This window comes from Ovis canadensis, chromosome 10 (assembly GCF_042477335.2).
Source record: "Ovis canadensis isolate MfBH-ARS-UI-01 breed Bighorn chromosome 10, ARS-UI_OviCan_v2, whole genome shotgun sequence".
In the NCBI taxonomy this organism is placed as follows: domain Eukaryota; kingdom Metazoa; phylum Chordata; class Mammalia; order Artiodactyla; family Bovidae; genus Ovis; species Ovis canadensis.
The window spans coordinates 100,353,346-100,374,933 of record NC_091254.1 but is presented as its reverse complement, the minus strand read 5'-3'; the positions used below and the strand labels follow the sequence as shown (position 1 = coordinate 100,374,933).

Here is a 21,588-nt window from a genome sequence, read left to right as displayed (position 1 = left end):
CCACCGAGCCAGAGCGACCTTGGAAATGGGCTTCCGGTCTTCACCAAGTGCCGCCACTGTGTTCACAGCTTCGAGGCTGTGTCCACCTCCAGGATCATCTCCTCTGCTTGCTTCCCCCACCTCTCCAGGCCGAGCCTGCCCGAGGGGTGCCCAAGACAGCGGGCAGCCGCCTGCCTGAGGCGACAGGAATACCATAGTCGTGGTACTCCCACGGGATCCACAGCCTCCGGACACGTGCCCTGTGCCCAGCAAAGCAATATCTAAACAGCAAATACTCGTGCAAGCCTGCACAGCACCGTGGAAGACTGCCTATAAATAATAGCCACACCATGAAGGAAGTGTAACGGGCACACAGGGCCCATTTGCTCCTTTCACGTTCCTGTACTACGATGTTGCATCTCCCAGTCCAGCGTTTCACAAAAGCTCCTCCTGGCCACAGAAGAAGTCTGTTTTGCTCAATTGTTAACAACCTACAGAGCAGTTTGGGCCAAGGCAGCTTTATCGCTGGGTCTCTGCAGCCCAGGACTCTACAGAGGAAGAGTCTGTGGTCAGAGGCAGGGGTTTCCAGAGCTCCTGGGATCTCTCCTTTGAAGCCTGTGCTGTGATTCTATGGTGAGGAAACAGCGACAGCAAGTCTCTGCCCCAAGTGGTCTGTGCCAGGTAGCCACGCCTCTCCTTCTAGCTTCTTCTGGGATGCTTTGATGAAGACTTTAGAGGAAAAAACGCATACCCTCCTGCTATAACTAAGAAGGCAAGGCTTGGGGCCTAGTTAGCTGCTGATTTCAGGGGTATCCTCAAAGAATCTCTTGATATTTGGCAAATTAGGTAAAAAAATAAAAAGTTAAACTTTTCATGATAAAAACATAGATATCTTGAGCAAATATTCTTCATCATAAGCAATCATGACATTACCTAACTCTACATAACAGGTAAATCTGTTAGATGCCTGCAATCACACTTCGCTGTTACTCAGATTGACAGGCGCATTCTACTGATCAAAGGCATCCCACGTAAACTCTTAGGGTTTCTGCTCGTGAGGCTGGGCCAGGCCTGGGCTGCCCCTGCTGCTGCTGCTGCTGCTGCTCAGTCGCATCAGTTGTGTCCGACTCTGTGCGACCCCATAGACTGCAGCCTACCAGGCTCCACCGTCCCTGGTGATCCCTAAACCTCGCTGGCTTTACGCAGCAGGTGATGTTTCCCACAGCTGCTCACCACGGCGGCTCCAGGGCGGCTGTCTCCCCACAGGGATCGGCAGCCCTGGGCGCTTCCATCTTATGTCTGAGTCTCAAAGTGAGGCCTCCCGCTCACTGCGGATGGAGAAGAGAGGGACGGAGCTGACCGGCGGATTTTCCCAGCTTCCAAAAGAGGTGCTGTGGCTTACTGGGCACTGGACTCTGTGACGAGCTGCCAGGAGGGGAAGCAGCATGGACCCCCTTCCCAGGAGCAGCTCCCGGGCCGGCAGTGGCCCAGCCCCAGTCTCCTCACAGGCCACCGAGCCGGGCCTCCCCTCCACCAGCAGCTCAGAACACCTGGGCTTCGAGCATCTGACAGGAAGCTCAGTACAGACACCTATGCTTAAGGCTGTTCTCCTCGGTGTGGGGCAAACAACGAATACTGGAGGAAGGTTATTCAGGGGTGTTATTCCTCTTCTCTCTGGATTCTCCGAATGCTTTCTCTTGCACCTATCGGGCCACCAGAGACACCTCCTTTGACTCCTAAGAGCCCAAGTAAACCGCCAGAGAACTAGGCTGAACTTTATGAAACGGAAAGCTCGGCAGTGGCCACAGGGCTGGAAAAGGCCAGCTTTCATTCCAATCCCAAAGACAGGCAATGCCAAAAATGTTCAGACTACTGCACAATTGGACTCATCTCACACACTAGCAAAGCAATGCTCAAAATTCTCCAAGCCAGGCTTCAACAGGATGTGAACTCCCAGATGTTCAAGCTGAACTTAGAAAAGGCAGAGGAACCAGAGATCAAATTGCCAATATCTGTTGGATCATCAAAAAAGCAAGAGAATCCCAGGAAAACATATACTTCTGTTTTATTGATTACACTAAAGCCTTCAACTGTGTGGATCACAACTGTGGAAAATTCTTCAAGAGATGGGAATACCAGACCACCTGACCTGCCTCCTGAGAAATCTGTATGCAGGTCAAGAAGCAACAGTTAGAACTGGACATGGAACAATGAACTGGTTCCAAATTGGGAAAGGAGTACGTCAAGGCTGTATATTGTCACCCTGCTTATTTAACTTCTATGCAGAGTACATCATGCAAAATGCTGGGCTGGATGAAGCACAAGCAGGAATCAAGGTTGCCGGGAGAAACATCAATAACCTCAGGTATGCAGATGGCACCACCCTTATGGCAGAAAGTGAAGAGGAACTAAAAAGCCTCTTGATGAAAGTGAAAGAGGAGAGCGAAAAAGCTGGCTTAAAGCTCAACATCCAGAAAACGAAGATCATGGCATCCAGTCCCATCACTTCATGGCAAACAGATGGGGAAACAATGGAAACAGTGACAGACTTTATTTTCTTGGGCTCCAAAATCACTGCAGATAGTGACTGCAGCCATAAAATTAAAAGACACTTGCTCCTTGGAAGAAAAGCTATGACCACCCTAGACAGCATATTAAAAAAGCAAAGACGTTACTTTGCCAACAAAGGTCCACCTAGTCAAACTTCTGGTTTTTCCAGTGGTCGTGTATGGATGTGAGAGTTAGACTATAAGCTGGACTATAAGAAAGCTGAGCACCAAAGAACTGATGCTTTTGAACTGTGGTGTTGGAGAAGACTCTTGAGAGTCACTTGGACTGCAAGGAGAGCCAACGAGTCCATCCGAAAGGAAATCAATCCTGAATATTCATTGGAAGGATTGATGCTGAAGTTGAAGCTCCAAGATGTTGGCCCCCTGATGTGAAGAGCTGACTCATTAGAAAAGACCCTGATGCTGGGAAAGATTGAAGGAGGAAGGAGAAGGGGACAACAGAGGATGAGATGGTTGGATGGCATCAACAACTCAATGGACAAGAGTTTGAGCAAGCTCTGGGAGATGCTGAAGGACAGAGAAGCCTGGTGTGCTGCAGTCCATAGGGTTGCAAAGAGTTGGACATGACTGAGCAACTGAACAACAAATTATGTTCCCAATTTTTTTTCATGTGACAGTGGAAAGAACTATTACAGTCATTCAACAAGGACCAGCTGAGCTTTTACTATGCTCCAGACACTGTTATGAGCAGAGCAGCAAACCCCACTGTTAAAGATGGGAAGTCACTCCCTGACTCACTGAATATCCCTTATGGAAAAAGATTATCTTAAAAATTCCTCCAAAATATTGTCTTTTCTGAAACATGAGCACACTTCCCTTCACTAGGCAATGACGTATATGAGACAGTGTGTTCCATCTTCCCCTTCTCACCTTGACTGCCAGGAAACTCAGAGCTGACTTCTGTGTCCATTGCAGTAGCTGCCTTCACTACACAAGTTAGAAGCAACAATTTCTTCCTTCAACATATTTTTGATATGCTTTTAATTATGCATTGTCTGTTGGTCATTTATTTCATGTCACTTCAAATCCTTTGAAAGTAGATTGAGCAGATATGAAAAAAATTACTTATGCTATTGTGTGTGTGTTAGTCACTCAGGCATGTCTGACTCTTCGTGACCCCATAGACTGTGGCCCGCCAGCCTCCTCTGTCCATGGGATTCTCCAGGCAAGAATACTAGAGTGAGTAGCCACTCCCTTCTCCAGAGGATCTTCCTGACCCAGGGATCGAACCGAGGTCTCCTGCCTTGCAGGCAGATTCTTCACCATCTGAGCTACAGGGAAGGTCCACAATGCTATTTTAGCCATACACAAATATCCATTTGTTGGTAGATTGGTGCTTCTCAATAAATATTTTGGTCAGGTGCAATAGAGGATTCTATGGAAGAGGGAACATGGTAACTGTGAGTTATAAACAAAAAAGAGTACAGGTGTTTTCTGCGAGTCATCACTTTTCCCTTTGATCCCTCTCTGTCTTCTTGTCTCTTACAATCACAGGTATAAGGGAACAGATTCTGGTTTAGGAAAGAAGGATCAATCCCTTTGAGCAGAACACAGATCTGGGGAGGCATGGTACTTGCATGGTCTGTGGGGGTGAGTCTTCTCAGAGAAGGAGTCAAAAAGGGTGCTGTATGCATCTCCGTGCTTCTCGGATGGAAAGCGAGGTGCTCAACAACATCTGGCCCCACTGATGTGGGAACCCTTGTGTCTCCGTGAACTTATGTCTGACTCTCTGAGCGCATGTGTCTCAGAGCACACATATCTTCTCAGACCCTCTGATGAACTGCCAGCTTCTTGCTCCTCCGATCTGATTAAAGTGATGTCATCAGTATGGCAAACCAAACTGATGCTCTGCAGCCCGTCCAGATCTCTTTTGGCTGTGTTACAACAGAGAGCAGGAAAGCCTGAGGGTACGGAGACGTTCTGGGGTCTGCTAGAGTCTGTGCCATGTGGTATAGCCTGCTTCTGATTCTCCCCCTTGTGTGGGGTCAGAAGAGGGCGTCCCCAGCCCCGTGGCCACACACCACAGTTCAGAGGTCTGGCTGTGCACCGCCTCTGGCCCGGCAGCTGCAACCACGTGGGGGGACCCTACGCTAGAGACCTTGGGGGTTCAGTGTCATTGTCTGGAACCTGTCTGGCTTCAGACATGGGGCTGTGAACTAAACCACCGTCAGGCCCTTCCTCCGTGTCTCGATCTCCATGTTCCCTCCAGCACGCGTCATCCTTTTTGATCTCCCATCTCGGCCTTCCTTGCTGGGATGGCTCTTCACCCGCACAACAAGGGACCAAGGTGGGTGCTCTGCAGCCATCGCAGGCGTCGCTACCAGTCCCCCACCTGCAGTGCAGGGAAGTGATAGCCCGGGGGCTCACTGCGAGTTGCTCCTGGCCCCGAGCCCCATGTTCTTCTGGACCTCACAGGGTTCACGCTAAGAGGGGCATGACGATCCTTCAACTCAGAACCCGGCTCAGCGGCTCTTCAGACGTCTAGGTGTTTCCCTTTCCAAGTGGAATGACCTGCGTAAATGGCCACAGGCCCCTCTGGGGGAGGCCCCAGGGAATGTAGTCCTCTCCTCCGGTGGGCAGTCCCTGGGATGAGAGCTGGCTCACGCCTGGAAACTGGGTAAGGGGCTGTGACATTCTACTGAAGCAACTTTCCTGGGCCCCCGAGTCCTGTCTTCAGCTTTCTTTGGCTGCATAAACTGAGTAGCTCTCCTGCTGGCTGGCTTCTGTCCTGCCCGACGCCACGCTAGCCTGACCATCGCTGCAGCTCTCCCAGCTCGGCACATCGGGGCCGCCGCAGCCTTGCTGCACGGCAACTGCTCCCAGTGACTTCCGGGGCTAGACGCCACCGTCTGGCCTCTATCATGCCACCGCCTCGTCATGCCCACCGCGAGCCCAGGGCTCCCTGTAACGAAGCCTCGGCCCTCCACCCAGTCCTGCACAGCCAGCACATCCCTCATTGCGTTTGGAAATGGAGCGTCTCCTGGGCTTTCCTAGGCGCTGACCAGGTTTCCTGGGCTCCTGGAGCTTATTTCCGCTCCTGTCCTCAGGATGCTGTCCTCAGCTGTCTGCCACAACCACTGGGCATTTCCACTTCAATTCATGTGGACTGCTGCTTCTTACAAGCTTCCAAAGGCCCTACAAGGGGTGTGGAGTCCCGGCCAGGGTGCTGAATCCCGGTCATGGTCCAGTGACGCTGTGTCAGGGGACTCTAACCTGGTCCCCCGTGATGGCAGTCCTCTCCTGGGCCCAGCGCTCTTTGGCTCTGCTCCTGACTTTGCTCCCCCGGTCCTTCCAGCACATTTCCCGCATGTGCAGATCCAGCACTTTCCCAGCTGGGAGAGGCTGCTGTGCTGGGGAGGGGAGATGCGCGCAGGGCACAGCGCCCTCCCCCAGCATCCGTAAGCACAGAGGGTGCGTGTGCCTGCGCCAGGGGAAGGGGCACACCTCTGCAAGGGCAAAAAGTCTAGGAAGGCTGGGGTTCAAGGTTCTGAGTGCCTTAGTCCAGAGGACGCTCCCTCAAGCCTCTGGGTCACAGCAGCCTTCCTCGGGCTGGGCCAGCAGGTGGCCCTGGGGCGCTGGGACTTTCGTGATTAAGCCCTCACTCTGACCCACAGCTTTTTGGTTTCTCTGGTTGTAGGAGAGTTACATGGTGACAAAGAAACCTTTTTGTCACATTTTCCTTAAATGGGTGATCTTCTCATTGCCTCACCCTCAGCAAGAACCCTCTGGTTCCAAAGCCAGGTGATTCCTGCTTTTCCCAGCCTCCCTAGTGCCTGAAACGCTGCACTGTACTGTGCCTCCCCCATGCTCAGCTCAGATGCAGTCACTGGCAGGTAGGGGGCTCCTAGCTCTCAAACCCCATCACAGAGGCCACTCCTAGAACACTCCTGCCCCCAACTGTCTTATGCTGGTTTCTCTGGAAACAGACTCCGAAGCAGAGATCGGAGTGTGCAGGCCTTTTTTGGAAGTGTTCTCAGAAGGGGAGTCCTGAGAGGGGGCGAGGGAAGGAAGACTGCCCTGGAGAGCAGCTGGTCAACAAGGCACCGGCTCCCAGGGCTCAAGCAGATCCTCTGAGAAACTTGGGAGCTGGGGGTGCTTTCCAGTTCCCCAGATGGAGGCAGAGCCCTCCCAGTTCAGATCAAAGGAAGCCTGGCTTACTGCAGGAGCCCCCAAGGTCTGCAGTAGGGTGCAGCAGCTCTCACTGGGGCCTGGACCAGGGAGGGCTGCTGCCCTAACCTTCCTGTTAAACCCCAGTAAACACCTCCTGTGAAGCTCTTGAGCAGATAACCTCCAAGAGATGACTGAGGGCCTGGAAGGAGGCTCAAGTAGTCTGGGTAAAGAGGATCATTAACTTTTCTCAACACATACGTTAACATCTCTTTAAGGACGTGAGGAAAAGTAACAAAGAGAACAGGCCTCTCTCTTTATTATGCTTGTATTCTGGTGTGTGTGTGTGAGAGTGTGTGTGTGCTTGTGAAGCCAGAGGAGGGGAAGAGGATGTGAAGTCAGTAGATACAGAAAATGCTCTGAGGATGGTAGCCTGGGGGCAGGGAGGACAGACTGGAGTGCACTTGGCCTTGTGAGAAGCTAGGAGCCAGGGTGGCCCGAGGCCCGGGCCGGGCAGGTTGGCAGCTGGAGGGATCCGGTCTCACCAGGACTGCCCGTTGCTCCAGATCCCAGGTGGCCTGCAGCGCCTACTCTGAGGGGGTGAGCTGGGCCGCGGAATTCTTTCCCGTTTCCATCTTTAGATTTGCGTTTCTTAAATCCCTGTGCATGTGTCTTCCCTCCCACGCCCCCGACTGGTCCCCACACCCAGCGACACTCGCCGCCCCCCGCACACCCGGCTGCTCAGCCTGTTTCCCCGGCAGCAACCAGCCCGGTCGCCCCTCCGGCTGCTTCCCACTGCACCCCCGTCCTGCTCTCGCCGCCGGCCTGTACTCCGCACTCCCCGCTGCCCGGCCAGGATTCCAGTGTGGTTCCTGGGATGCTTCGGGGATACAGAACCAGCCCCTCGGGCCTGGGATGCGGGCTGAGCCTCCCCGCCCCGCCTCCTCGCCCTCAACCAATGAGCGGCTGGGATCGCTCCGTTGGCCGGACGGTGACGCCTCCGCCCCGCGGCGGGCTTTGAGCGACCGGGGCAGGGGGCGTGGCATCTCCGCCCCCGCCCGCGTCCCCGGCCAATGGGCGGCGTGTGGGCGGGGCAGGAGGCGGAGCGAGCGGGCGCGCGGGCGCGGGGTCTAGTCCGGACCGCCGGGACTGCGCCGCCGCTCGGGCTCCGGCTGCTCCGCGGGACTCGGCTCGCGGATCCCGGCGGACCCAGCATGGCGGTGGAGGAAGAGGGGCTCCGGGTCTTCCAGAGCGTGAAGATCAAGATCGGTGAGTTCGCAGGAGCAGGCGGGGCGGCGGAGTCTTCGGGGGGCTCGCGGCGGCCCCGCCGGTCCCCAGCCCCTTCGCTGGGGTCCACGGCCCTGGCGCCTTCCAGCGATGCGCGCTCCCCGGTTGCGGCCCCCTCCTCACCCCGAGAGAGCGTAGCCGCGGCCCCCTCCCCAGCACCAGAGACGCCCAGCAGCGGCTCTCTCCCCGCCTGCCCCGAGGGCGGGCTGGGCCGAGGGGGCCGGTGGCCCTGGGGGACGCAGCGCCCCGCCGCTGGCGTCCCCTAGTCCCCGGAGGCAGGGTCGACTGCAGCGGGGGGAGGTGCTCCGCCGGACCTGGGTCTGGTCCCCAGGGACTGCGTCTCTGCGTGTGCACGAGCGCGCGCTCGGGGGCTCTCCGGATGTGAGAATTTTAGGTGCTAGAAACACCCAGCTTGGGGTTCCGCGCCTCGCCGAGTGCGACACCCGGACACTTCCTTTGCTGGGGACGTGGGAGCTCTTGCTCCTTCCCTCCGGGACGAGGGGCCGAGCGGGTGGCTGACAGGAGCCTGGGCGTGCGGGTGGCGGTGTAGGTGGATGTGTCTGTGTGTGTGCCGGGGCTCTGGCCCAGGGCTCGCTCGGGGCAGGGCGCCAGGACAGCCACCCTTCCCCCTTCCATTGAGGACTGGCGGAGGGAGCTCTTGGCCACCAGGGCCTGTCATTCAGGTCGTGTCCCCACAGGCGCCTGCCGCTCTCACTGGACCCAGGAGCTGGGGGAGGGGCTGGGCGGCAGTGTCTGGACTTCCTGGGTTTATGTGGAGAGACTTGCTTTTTCCCACTTCTGACTGGGAAGGGTGATGTACGAGTTCCCCCGAAATAAGACTGGCACCTGGAGTGACCGTTACCCGCCACTGCCATTGGCGTGCCGGCTGAGAGGACAGCTCCTGCTGGAGAGGGCTTCTAAGGCCCGCGAGAGTTGCCCTCTCAGGGTCCTTGCTCACTGAGCCCCCGGTCCTCCACATTCCCATGTGGAAAGGGCCTCTGGGAACCATGCCAGGCCCCCAGTGACTGCTGGAGCGTCAGCTGCTGATGACGTCTCATGCTGCTCGGGAATTCCAGCCACCCCAAATCAGTGTGTTGTTCCCTGTCTGCTTTATTTTGGTTTATGGATCATCGCTGAGACGCTGTTGATATTTGGCTCAGAAGCACCGCAGATAGGATGGGGGCCGCACTTCAGCCCTGAGGAGCTTGCCTGGAGAGGGTTTCTCTTGTTTACTTGGTTGGAATCTGCTGTCACTTTCTGCCGAGAGGTTCAGCACGGCCCTCCACCTGAAGTGAGGCAGGGAAAGTGCCTCTCAGCCCCAGGGCCAGTGAGCATGAAGGGGATCCACACCAGAGGCCTTGAGCTGCTTCCTTAATCAAGGGACAGGAAGGGGTGGGGCGTGGCCGCGGGGGGTGTGCCGAGCTTCTGGGTGCAGCCGGCAGGAGGGGGTCTGGGGATTTTGGAGTTCGAGCCCCACACGGCCAGCCTGGACTTGTATCAGGAAGCCGAGAAAATTGATTTCTTTCCAGAGTGGCCCAGTCCAAGAAGCAGAGGGCGAGGAGGCCCCCACAGGTCCAGGAGAGGAACTCTGCTGGCCTGGCAGGACGCCCTCGGGAAGACTCTGGACCCACACAGATGGCCCGGGCCTGGAGGGAGAGGGCTTGGAGATGCTGCTTGGTTAGGCTTTCTCTCTTTCGTGTGTGTCGCTTTAAACGAGTGAGAGGAGCGCCCGGCTCAGTGGGGGATTAGAGCAGCCACTGAACATCTGCTGCCCCAGCCCCGCGTGGGGACGGGTATTATTAGAGCCGTTGGAGACCCCCTCCCTGTTGTGTGGGGACTGCAGCAGAGAGGATGAGCAGAAACGCCTGTCCATCGTGGCCCAGCTCCCTGGCATGGTTCCAGCTCTCAGAAGCCCCGGTCTCCTCCCGCTGTGCGGGGTTGTCCCGTCCTTGTCGCTGGGGCTTGCAGGGAGCAAGGGCCTCCGCAAAGCACAGGTAGGGCCTCCTCCTGTGCTGGAGCAAAGAGGCGGCCTGAGCCTTGCTGCTGACTTCGAACCTGGGCCCGGCCCCAGAGGCAGAAGGCGGGAGCCAGTGAAGGGGCTTGTTCTTGTTCCACTGTGAGTAGGAGGGCCTGGTGGGTGGTGCCCCGAGCTTTCCACTTTTCTCCTCCTTCCTCTGCTGTGGCCAGGCTTGACTCTGACTTGCCTGAGTGCTGGCCCATGGAGGCAGGCCAGTGAGGAGGGACACCAGCACTGGCCCGGAGGAGGGGCGGCTGCACAGGCGGCACACCCACCTCCCGGCCCCGGGAGACCCTGGCCGGTCGGCCATTCGCACTGAGCCCTGTCTCGGGGCTGGCTGGCAGCATGCCCGTGTCTGCTGGTGGCCCGGCTGGAAGACACAGGGTAAGCAACCCCGCCTTCATGGCCTCGTTTTTCCATTTGCAAAATGCCGGCAGTCATTGTCTACTGCATCCTGTGGGAGCTTCCCTACCCGCCCCCCGCCCCCAGAAAGAGACAGAGGAGCTCTCCCTCCAGTTATGCCCTCAGCAGCATCACTGTCTCTAGCGCGGGGAGGAAAGGCAGCATGTTTTGGGGAGCTGAGAGTCCTCTGGGGTGGGGCTGTAGTCCTCAGTCTGAAACGTGTGGTGGTACTTGGTCATTGAGAGGCTAACGCAGGGGAAAATGGGAAGAATCTCTTCCTTTTTTTCCTCTTCCCCTTTCTTTTTCCTTCCACCTTTTGCAAATGAGATAATACATAAGAAAGTGCTGGGGAAAAGTAAGGTATTTTTATTGTAACTATTTCGAGTCCTTGTCTTAAAGAACCTGTGTCTTTCCCCACTTAAATCTCGCAGTTATTTTGAATGGTTCTTCTGCACGCTTGGCTATCTTACCCGTGGTCTATCTTTGGTAACAGCAGTGTCTCATGTCAAGCGAGGCTGAGCACACTTCCTATGAGGCCACTTTGAGGAAGTGTGCTCCTCTGACTTTCCGTGAGTCAGGGCTTTAGCCCTGGGAGGGGCGCGACTGCAGACGCGATGGGTACAGACCCCCAGCGGGAGCCCCCTGCCCCGCGCTCTCGTTTGGGCCGGACACTCTTCTGGGACTTGGGGCACGGCTGTGCTTTCCAGTGATGTTTCCCTTTTCCGTGACAGTTACTCCCTGTTTTTAAAAGTGTCGTCTCAATAAATGTGTTCAGTTAAGAGCAATACAGAGGGGTTTCTCTCAAGCTAAAAAACAGAAAATCCTAGCCTTGCACTTGAGAATAAGAAAAGCTTCCTTAGCCCGGCCTGTAGTTGGACTGCTGTCAGGTTTGAGGGCATCTGGGATCTGTGCTGAGCCCTGAGTGAGGCCACAGGGAGGCCTTCCTTCTTGGGTCCAGAAGTGGCCCCCCTCTCCCCAGCGCTCAGAGCAACCGCCCCCTTCCTTCTCCATCAGCTGAGACTCTGCCATCGCCAAGGGCGAGGGCGGCCTGGGTGCAGCCCGCACAGTAGCAGGGAACGTCCCCGTCTCCTTGGCGGCTGTGGGCCTGCCCACTGGCAAATGCATCCTCCCAGAAGCAGGAGGCCCCTCTGGCTGGGAGGGAGCGGGGAGGGACCCTGGGCAGCCTGGCAAAGAAGCCCTGGACTTCAGGGGTTGAGAGTTCAGGATTCCAGGTCTGAGAATGACTTTTGACCTGATTTCCACTGTGGGGAGCGGTGGTGTGCCCAACACAGGGTCTACGAGGCTCAGATGAAGGCTTGTAAGTTGAAATGGTTTTTAATAGAACGGCTTAGCAGGGCTCAGTTGGAGGACATGGTCTGTGAACATGACGGGTGTTGTCACAGAGTGTGTGTGTGGGCGTTTGTGTGTGCACGCGCACCGGTGTGTGTGTGCGTGCGTGCGTGTGTGTGCATGCGCATGGGCTGTGTGTGTGTGCGCGTGCGCGTGGGGGCGTGTATATGTGCGCGCACGGGCGCGTGTGTGTGTGCGCGCGCATGCACGCAGGCGTGTGTGTGTGCGTGCACGCTCGGGCGTGTGTGTGTGTGTGTGCACGCTCGGGCGTGTGTGTGTGCACGCACGTGTGTGTACGTGGGCGTGTGTGCACGCGGGCGTGTGTGTGCACGCTCGGGCGTGTGTGTGCGCGCGCGCGTGTGTGTACGTGGGTGTGTGTGCGCGCGGGCGTGTGTGTGCGCGTGTGCGTGCACGTGGGCGTGTGTGTGTGTCTCTGTGTGTGTGTGTGTGTGTGTGAGAGAGAGAGAGAGAGAGACAGTGGGAGGAGGGGCTGTGCTGGCCACACACGGTTCTTGGCATCGGGGGTTTTATATTCTCCCCAGCGCTCCGATTCTAAAATTAACCTGGATATTCTATTAACCGAGCTAGGCTCTCAAGCTATTTTCGGCCCCTGAGGACCAGTGTGCAGGCTGGCTCTGCCTGGGGCAGTGAGGTCGGTCCTAGCCCAGCTCTGGCTTCACCTGCGTCCTCACAGCCTGCGGTGTTGCTGTCACCATCCAGGGAGGGCGGTGAGGGCACCCGCCCCAGCCCTGCCTGCCAGCTAGTGGGGTCCCGTGCTGCCTCCTCGCCATGCCGTGAGCCTGGGCGGCAGCAGCCACCTGTCCCCCTGGAGAGGACAGGCCTGTGTGAGGATGGGGCACGAGGTCCCCGGGCACAGGCACTGGGACACAGGTGGGGGCACAGAGCTCGTGCAGGTGGCATTGGACAGGAGCAGGGACCGAGCTGGCTGCCCCCACGGAGCCCGGCTCGCAGGGAGCAGGCCCTCAGGGGCAGGGCCTGGGGCACGGGGTCGGCACTTGGCAGGAAATGTCTGGACTTCTCTCAAGCTTGCGAGGCGAGTGCTCGAGTCCATACTCACACCTCCTGAGGGCGTTTGGGAGTCAGCGCGTCACGCGTCACACTGTGGAGACACCCCGAGTGGGAGCAAAGCTGAGAAGCGGCGCTTGGAAGTCACACCTGAAAGTGGAGGCTGCGGGCACCCCTCCTGCTTCCGGGGGAGGGGGGCCCACTGGGCTCTGGGCGCTCAGGACGGGCGGGGGCCTGAGGCGGAGTCCTGGGCAATTGCTGGCTGACTGCAGCTTCAGGCTCGGCCAGGCGGCTCGGCCTCAGCCTGGTCTGTTGCAGGGAGAGGAGGAGCGGGCCCAGCCCCAGGCACGGCGGAGCCCTGGAGGCCCTTTGTGTGCGGCTCCGTGAGCCGTGTGAACAAAGGCGCTGCGGTGCTCCAGCCTTGGTGTTAGCTGGTGCAGTTGGAAGCTGCTTGTGCAGTTAGTCCTGTAACAGGCTAGGGCTCCTGCTGAGTCGGGAGAGGGAGGTGAGGTGGGGAGGTGGGGTCGGATGCCTGTCCTCTGCACCCCACTGCCAGGATGGGGGCCCGTGTTTCTGCTGTCGGGCGCTGGTCGTGCCCAGGAATGCTCAGAGGACTGGGAAATGCCAGCTGAAGGGGGGACTGCACAGTGGCAGCCCTGCAGCCGGGAGGGCTCTGCAGCTCTCAGAGAGACGAGCGGGAGCCCAGCCAGGCCGCGTGGCCTGCAGGCAGCCACGGGTGTGACTGAAAAGACAGTGGTGTGAAGAGCCTGCTCGCCTCCGACGGTCCCCAATACGAGCAGGGAGACAGACACGCATGGAAACGACCCCACGCACGTCTTTCCGCGGGACCCCAGCTGGGGAGTGTGGAGACACTTGTGTAGGAAGAGAAAACGGATCTGTTGGAAGAAGCAGGACCATTACTGTTGTGTATATAGATGGCTAAATGAGGAGTTAAAGATCACAGCCGCTTAAAATGTGAACGGAACCGTGCTCTGCGGAGGATACCGGGGCCCAGGAAGACTATTTCCTGGACCGCAGAGGCTCAGGCAGGCATGACGAGTGGGGGGCAGCCACCCAGCGCAGGGTGAGGGAGGCGGGGGCCTCGAATGGACGCGGATACGCGGACGTCTTGGGCTGCAGCCCTGTGGCCATGAAGCTCTAGCCCAGATGACGGGGAACTTAGAGTCCCGCCATCCGCACAGAGGACCCGGTGCTTTTCTTTAAGTGTGAGGCAGCTTCCAAATTCAAACAGCTTACACGTTCAGATTGCAGTGTAATCGCGCTGTCTGTGGTCAAGTTTCCATGTGCAGCTCGCGCCGCGGGCTGGACCTCTGTGTGTTCCCACACGGCGCTGCTGGGGGGCTCAGAGCCGCTCAGCGTCAGTGTCCAGGACGCCTCTCTGCTGGATGTGATGGGTCAACAGGAGCCTGGGGACCAGGTGGTGGCCTTAGTCCTCCGAGTGTCTGCAAGCCCTCCTGTGTTTCTGTACACAGGTGGGTCCTGGCTGGCCGGGTCTGTCCTAGGATGTGGCCTTGTCCGTTGTGGTTTTCGAGCAAGCTTGCAGCCCGTAGTAGGGATGGTCAGTATCCCACAAGGACCCGTCCAGTAAGGCCGTGTGTCCACCCTGAGGCCTGCCCGCTGCGGGGGGCTGGACCCCCCTCAGGCTCGATCTGCATGTGCCCCTGACCCCTAAGTCAGACCAGGAGTGTCTCTGGGGCCTGTGTCCTCATCTCGGCATAGTTTCTGCTCCTGTTATCCGGATGGCTTCCGAAGCGAAAGAAGTGGCTGTCCCAGCCCCATTGCCAGCAGGATGGGACCCGAAGGTAGAAAGTCGTGGCAGATGACTCGGGGTGCCTCGGCGTCTGGAGCTGCAGCCAGTCGGGCTGTGCTCCGCTAGCCTTGTTGCCCTGTCGCTGCTCCAGAGACAGTCCCTCTCGCTTGGTGCCCACTGGTGCCTCCACAGGACCAGGACCAGGGCCTGGACGCCAGCCTCTCCTGGGACTGGTTCCCCCTCAGCCACTCTCCAGAGCTGGTGGATCCCAGGAAGGGGCCTGGGCTTCTGGATTTTGGGGACATTTAAGTGAGGGATGCTGACAATTAACCTTGTCTGGAGATTTGTTTTGAACTTGACAGTGGATCCAGTCGGGTATGATCTGTGTGCAGAGTCAGTTAAGTTCAGTTCATTTCAGTCGCTCAGTCATGTCCTACTCTTTGCGACCCCATGGACGGCAGCGCACCAGGTCTCCCTGTCCCTCACCAACTCCCGGAGCTCGCTCAAACTCATTTCCATTGAGTCAATGATGCCATTCAACCATCTCATCCTCTGTCGCCCCCTTCTCCCCCCACCTTCAATCTTTCCCCACATCAGGGTCTTTTCCAATGACTCAGTTCTTCACATCAGGTGGCCAAAGTGTTGGAGTTTCAGCTTTAGCATCAGTCCTTCCAATGAATATTCAGGACTGATTTCCTTTAGGATGGACTGGTTGGATCTCCTTGCAGTAAGGGACTCTCAAGAGTCTTCTCCAACACCACAGTTCAAAAGCATCAATTCTTCGGTGCTCAGCCTTCTTCACAGTCCAACTCTCACATCCATACATGACCACTGGAAAAACCATAGCCTTGACTAGGTGGACCTTTGTTGGCAAAGTAATGTCTCTGCTTTTTAATATGCTATCTAGGTTGGTCATAACTTTTCTTCCAAGAAGCAAGTGTCTTTTAATTTCATGGCTGCAGTCACCACCTGCAGTGATTTTAGAGCCCCCAAAAATAAAGTCTCTTGGTGTTTCTATTGTTTCCCCATCTATTTCCCATGAAGTGATGGGACCGGATGCCATGATCTTTGTTTTTTGAATGTTGAGTTTTAAGCCAACTTTTTCACTCTCCTCTTTAACTTTCATCAAGAGGCTCTTTAGCTCCTCTTCACTTTCTGCCATACGGGTGGTGTCATCTGCATATCTGAGGTTATTGATGTTTCTCCCGGCAATCTTGATTCCAGCTTGTGCTTCATCCAGTCCAGCATTTCGCATGATGTATTATGCATGTAAGTTAAATAAGCAGGGTGACAATATACAACCTTGATATACTCCTTTCCCAATTTAGAACCAGTTTGTTGTTCCATGTCCAGTTCTAACTGTTGTTTCCTGACCTGCATATGGGTTTCTCAAGAGGCAGGTCAGGCGGTCTGGTGTCCCCATCTCTTTCAGAATTTTCCACAGTTTGTTGTGATCCACACAGTTAAAGGCTTTGGCGTAGTCCATAAAGCAGAAGTAGATGTTTTTCTGGAACTCTTGCTTTTTCGATGATCCAGCGGATGCTGGCAGTTTGATCTCTGGTTCCTCTGCCTTTTCTGAAACCAGCTTGAACATCTGGAAGTTCACAGTTCACATGCTGTTGAAGCCTGGCCTGGAGAATTCTGAGCTTTACTTTGATAGCGTGTGAGATGAGTGCAGTTGTGCTGTAGTTTGAGCATTCCTTGGCATTGCCTGTCTTTGGGATTGGGATGAAAACTCACCTTTTCCAGTCCTGTGGCCACTGTTGAGTTTTCCAAATTTGCTGAAATATTGAGTGCAGCACCTTCACAGCACAGTCAGGGCCTTTATTTCTTTCTGTGCGACTCTCCTTTCCAGAGGTCACACAGAGTGGTTCCCTGGGACCTCACGTTCCAAGCCCCTCCTCACACCGGTGACTGAGGACAGCTGCTGGTGCCCCTGGGTCTTCTCTGTAGCTTTGTCTCGTGTTTCTTTCTTTTAAGGAAAAGATGTCCTTTTCCTTTTTCACTCTGTTGGAGGGACTGGAACTGCCAGTTGACCTGAGTTTGTGCTCCGGCCTTTTTCACTCCACTGGACCTGCCTGCAGGGCCCCAGACACGCCGGGGAGCGAAGGCGTCCCTGCGGACGCGGTAGTGTCTGAGTCTGGTCACGATTCTGTGCCGTGTGCAGGCATGTGTTTTCACCGGCCCCTCCCCCGAGGCTCAGAGCAGCCAGGCCACTTTCCCAAAGTCACACAGCGAGAGAGGTGGCCACCTCAGGAGTCTTGTGATGAACTTGTAATTACCCAGGCCAGTGAGGAGCAGCCTCTAGGGTGTGTGGTCAGGTCACTTCCTCAGCAGACAGCTGACTTCCCTCCAGGCACCCCGCTTCCCTGAGAATCTCGGAGAGAGCATTTGGGGACATTCTCAGCCAAGCGACACCTGTGAGGTCAGGACAACGAGGTCAGGGCCTGCTGACCACCTCCCAGCCAAGGTTCTTGAGCTGCTGGACAACTGAGCAACTTCACCTGAGATCACACTTCAGATGCGGGACTGGGGTCCACGTGGACAGAGCCGAGGGGCTGGGCTCTGAGTGGACAGAGCCGGGGGCTAGGCTCCACGTGGACAGAGTTGGGGGCTAAGCTCCCCATGGACAGAGCCGGGGGGCTGGGCTCCGTGTGGACAGAGTGGGAGGCTGGGCTCCCCGTGGACAGACCTGGGGGCTGGGCTCCATGTGGACAGAGTTGGGGGCTGGGCTCCCCGTGGACAGAGCCGGGGGCTGGGCTCCGTGTGGACAGAGTGGGAGGCTGGGCTCCCCGTGGACAGAGCCGGACTGGGCTCTGAGTGGAGAGAGCTGGGGGGCTAGGCTCCATGTGGACAGAGTCGGGGGGCTGGGCTCCCCGTGGACAGAGCCGGGGGGCTGGGCTCTGAGTGGACAGAGCCGGGGGCTAGGCTCCATGTGGACAGAGTTGGGGGCTAAGCTCCCCATGGACAGAGCGGGGGGGCTGGGCTCCGTGTGGACAGAGTGGGAGGCTGGGCTCCCCGTGGACAGACCTGGGGGCTAGGCTCCATGTGGACAGACCTGGGGGCTGGGCTCTGCATGGACAGAGCTGGGGATCTGGGCTCTGAGTGGAGAGAGCTGGGGGGCTAGGCTCCATGTGGACAGAGTCGGGGGGCTGGGCTCCCCGTGGACAGAGCCGGGGGGCTGGGCTCTGAGTGGACAGAGCCGGGGGCTAGGCTCCATGTGGACAGAGTTGGGGGCTAAGCTCCCCATGGACAGAGCGGGGGGGCTGGGCTCCGTGTGGACAGAGTGGGAGGCTGGGCTCCCCGTGGACAGACCTGGGGGCTGGGCTCCATGTGGACAGAGTTGGGGGCTGGGCTCCCCGTGGACAGAGCCGGGGGGCTGGGCTGTGAGTGGACAGAGCCAGGGGGCTAGGCTCCATGTGGACAGAGTTGGGGGCTAAGCTCCCCATGGACAGAGCGGGGGGGCTGGGCTCCGTGTGGACAGAGTGGGAGGCTGGGCTCCCCGTGGACAGACCTGGGGGCTAGGCTCCATGTGGACAGACCTGGGGGCTGGGCTCTGCATGGACAGAGCTGGGGATCTGGGCTCTGAGTGGACAGAGCCGGGGGGCTAGCCTCCATGTGGACAGAGTCGGGGGCTGGGCTCCCCGTGGACAGAGCTGGGGGCTGGGCTCCAAGTGGACAGAGCTGGGGACTGGGCTCCCCGTGGACAGAGCCGGGGGCTGGGCTCTGTGTGGACAGCCTGCAGGCTGCTGTTTGGTAAGAGCAGCGTTGTCTCTCCCTGACGCCTGCCCTCTGGCTTCTGACCATCCCTTCCTCCTGCTGGCCCCGGGGTTGCCTTATACAGGAAAAGCTCCCAGACTCGGCAGGCAACAAGTGGTGGGGGGGGGGGGGAGTGGGGCTGTTGAACTTGGGGGTGGGGGTGGGGGAGGATACTCGGTCCCAGCCCCAAGCCACTGGGCCTCTGGTTGGGCCCAGCTCACTGGGGGCTTTCCAGGGCGAGCTCAGATGGGGCACAGAGCTGTCAGCAGAAATGCAGGAGCAGGAACTGGTTCCAGGAATCCCATCAGTATGCAGACCCCAGGGGCCGCCGCCACACAGGCTCCTTGTCGAGGGCTGCAGTGGGCTGCTGTGATGGGTGGGTTTTCCCATGGCCTCTGGGGTGAGGGCGGGCTGGGGATTTCCAGATTGTTCAGGCCTGTGGCTGGCAAGCTCAGCCTTCTCCGGTGGCCCTGCTGGCCTGTCGTGGGGCTGACCGCCATAAACAGTTTTTAAGTTGCGATCAGACGATTGCGTATTTTGTCTGCTTTGTAGGGGTGACTTTCAAGGGCAGGAACTCTTCGTATATGATGCTCACATAGAGGACACACCCCACCCGGGTGCGGTATGTCCAGGGCCTTCTGGCAGGATGCAGGGTCCCCAGGCTCCCCCAGAGAGGGCTGCACCCTCGAGGCTAAGGGGTTGGCTGGGAGCAGGAATCGTTTGCCTGCAGCACCTCAGGGGGCTCCTCTTGTCAGAGCATGGTTGTGTGTGCACACACGCCCGGGGGCAGTCTCGGGGCAGCGGAGCGCTGTGCGGTGATGGGAGGGGGGCCGGCTGGCGGGACCTGCGGCGTCAGAGAACCAGCCTTGTCTGTGCAGCAGGTGCGCGAAGTTTAGAAACGGTTCCAGTTCCTCAAGCAGTTCTCACTCCATTTCTTCTGCTGGGCGCGGTGGAGGCTGCAGACACACTGCAGAATCACAGGGCTCATGTGGGCCAATCCCGGGGGTTGTGGGGGTGTGTTTGGGGCACCTGCCATCTGAGAGCCCTGAGGGTAGCCTGGCCAGGTCCTAACCTGTTGGGGCCTCGCTGCTGGGACAGCTGCCTTCGCAGTTTCTGTGACTTGAGCGTTTTTTCTGCAGTTGTTTTTGATTTCTTCATGTTTTGTATGGTGTCAGAAACCATTGGCATTTTTGGTCCACAAGCCAGGCTCTTCCTGTAGCTTCTTTTCCTGCCTGTGTCCAGCTGCTCTCTCTCCTGGCTGTGCTCAGGTGGGAGCCCCCAGCCTTTGATGAGTTCCTAGGACCCTGGGCAGGGCCGGACTGCCAGGAGACCACAGGGACAAGTGAGAGGACGTTGGTTGAGGCGAGGGAAGCACTGTGAGCAGGGCGCATGAGCCGAGGCGGGTGGGGAGCCGGGGCCCCTGAGTGTGAGGCTGTTTCCTGCCCGCCTGCCCTGGTGCGGAGCCCAGCTCCCTGGAAGCGGCACACTGCCTGGTGGGACCTGAGTCCCGAGCTGGGTGGGCTGCAGCTGCCTGACCACCCCAGCTCTCCAGGCTGTGCCCTGAGACCTGGCGACTCCTCGGTGATGCCTCCCAGACGTCAGGAGGGGCGGCCAGAGGACCCCGCGCCTCCTGAGCCCAGCTGGCCCCATCCATCTGGAGTCCCTGGCGTTCCTGTCTCTGTTCATCACTTCCTGCTCTGCTCGGCTCCGCCTCCATATCTGGAGAAGGAGTTTCTCAGCGTTTGGACCCAAGCATGTGTTTGTGCACATCCTGACCGGAAGGAAAGGGTCTTGGAGGCAGAAAATCCCTGTGTCCATGGTTTTTTGTTCAGTCTCCTGACTTTCTGTTTGCTCACTTCGTGGCGGGTGTTCCGGCCTGCTCCGCAGGGCCTTTCCCTCTTGGCCGGCGTCTTTCCCGACAGGCAGGCCTTCCCGGCAGGAGTGAAGAGGAGGGGCAGGCTGGGCTGCCCGAGTAGAGGCTTCTAAGTCTTTTTTACCTGCGCCCGATTCAGTGTGATTGGTAACAATTAGGGTCTGTTTGTTCCGAAACGGCTCCTGCCGGCTGAACTGGCTTTGCTACCGCTAGCTGGGTTAGGACCCCCAGTGTGGTGAATATAAGAATGTCGGTTTCCTGAAGTAGAGTTTCTGCAGCCAGTAGGGGCTGATGGCTGTGGGTGTTGGCCCGAGCACGTGGAGCTCTTCAGCCCCCTCGTGCTGGAGGCCAGTCTGGATTTAGTCCAGAGTTAGTATCAGGGGGCTTGAAAGTGGTCAAGGCACCCTTTTGGACAGAAGGTATCAGAACAGCTGGGAAGTTTCTGCATGTCTCATCTGGGACGTGTTAGAGTTCTGAGTCAGGGGTGGGTGGGCAGCGTGTGGAGGTCAGTATAAGGGACCTGGCTTTTCAGGGTCATTCCCAGGCAGCAGCGGGAACTTTCAAGTTGGCCTAATGTGATCACAAGGACTGGTTGCGGGAAAATTAGTTTTCAGAATCTCTTTTCCCTGCACATGGTGCTCGGAGGCCATCCCAGGGGTGATTCTGAACCCCCTGGACTGGCCCAAGGGTGGGGTGGCAGTTGCCTCCCTGGTTGTCCCGTGGCAGCTGGACGCCACCTTCACAAAGGCCTGTGGACTGATAGACCGGGCGTTCCTCGGGCCTTGCCTTCCAAGGGTTTACAGACTGATTGGCAAATCGACGCACCCGTCTGACACTCACACGTCATGGGAGTAACAGTAAGCGGGGTTCTCAGGCCTTGGGGGCCGCTGAGGAAGGCTGGGGGGGTCTGTCTGCTCCTCCCGCTCCCCCGGGAACAGGCACCCAGGTGTGCACACTCGTGCACGAGCGCACACACAGACGCGTGCAGACGTGCACACGGCACGCTCTGCACACAGCGTGCTTTCCAAACCTGGGGAACTCTCAGGAATGGCAGAAACTGTGCACAGAGATTCCTAAAGGCAGTGACCCCCGTGGAGCAGGAGCAGTGCCCGCTCTTGTCGTCAAGAACACGCCAACGGTCAGCACACCTTTTCTGTTCTAAGGCGTGGCTTGTCCGAAGGTGCCCCGGTGAGGGGGGTGCAGGGCTCTCACCACGCCGCTTGCTGGACACTGCTCCCACTCTCACCAGCAGACGACAGCGCTGTCTCGTCCCGAAGGTGTCTGAGGCCCCTTGCAGAGCAGAGGCGGGAGGGCGGCGGGCAGGACGCTGCTTGTGGGTCCCCGTTAGTGTTTCCAAGGTGCGAACCTCCTCAGGTAAAGCAGGGCCCTGGATGCGGAGCCTGCTCGGGGCCCGGCTGTGGTCCCACACTTTGGTCTCTTCCTCCTC

The 21,588-nt window shown here is 57.8% G+C and overlaps 1 protein-coding gene across 9 annotated transcripts in view; it reads left to right on the top strand.

Annotated features, from left to right (window-relative positions):
• The first annotated feature begins 7,742 nt into the window (after positions 1 to 7,742).
• Positions 7,743 to 21,588, top strand: part of RASA3 (RAS p21 protein activator 3) — an 80,796-nt gene continuing 66,950 nt past the window's right edge. For 2 of the 9 annotated variants that reach the window (XR_011259630.1, XM_069602461.1), the window contains exon 1: positions 7,745 to 7,925. Coding sequence is in view for 1 of the 9 variants with exons in the window: in XM_069602461.1 (XP_069458562.1) it covers positions 7,871 to 7,925 (55 nt within the window). In the remaining 8 variants the exon portion in view is untranslated. Of the gene's footprint in view, positions 7,926 to 9,370; positions 10,060 to 10,122; positions 10,345 to 21,588 lie in introns of those variants that run through there. The other 7 variants (XM_069602467.1, XM_069602464.1, XM_069602465.1 and 4 more) reach the window with 7 other exon arrangements.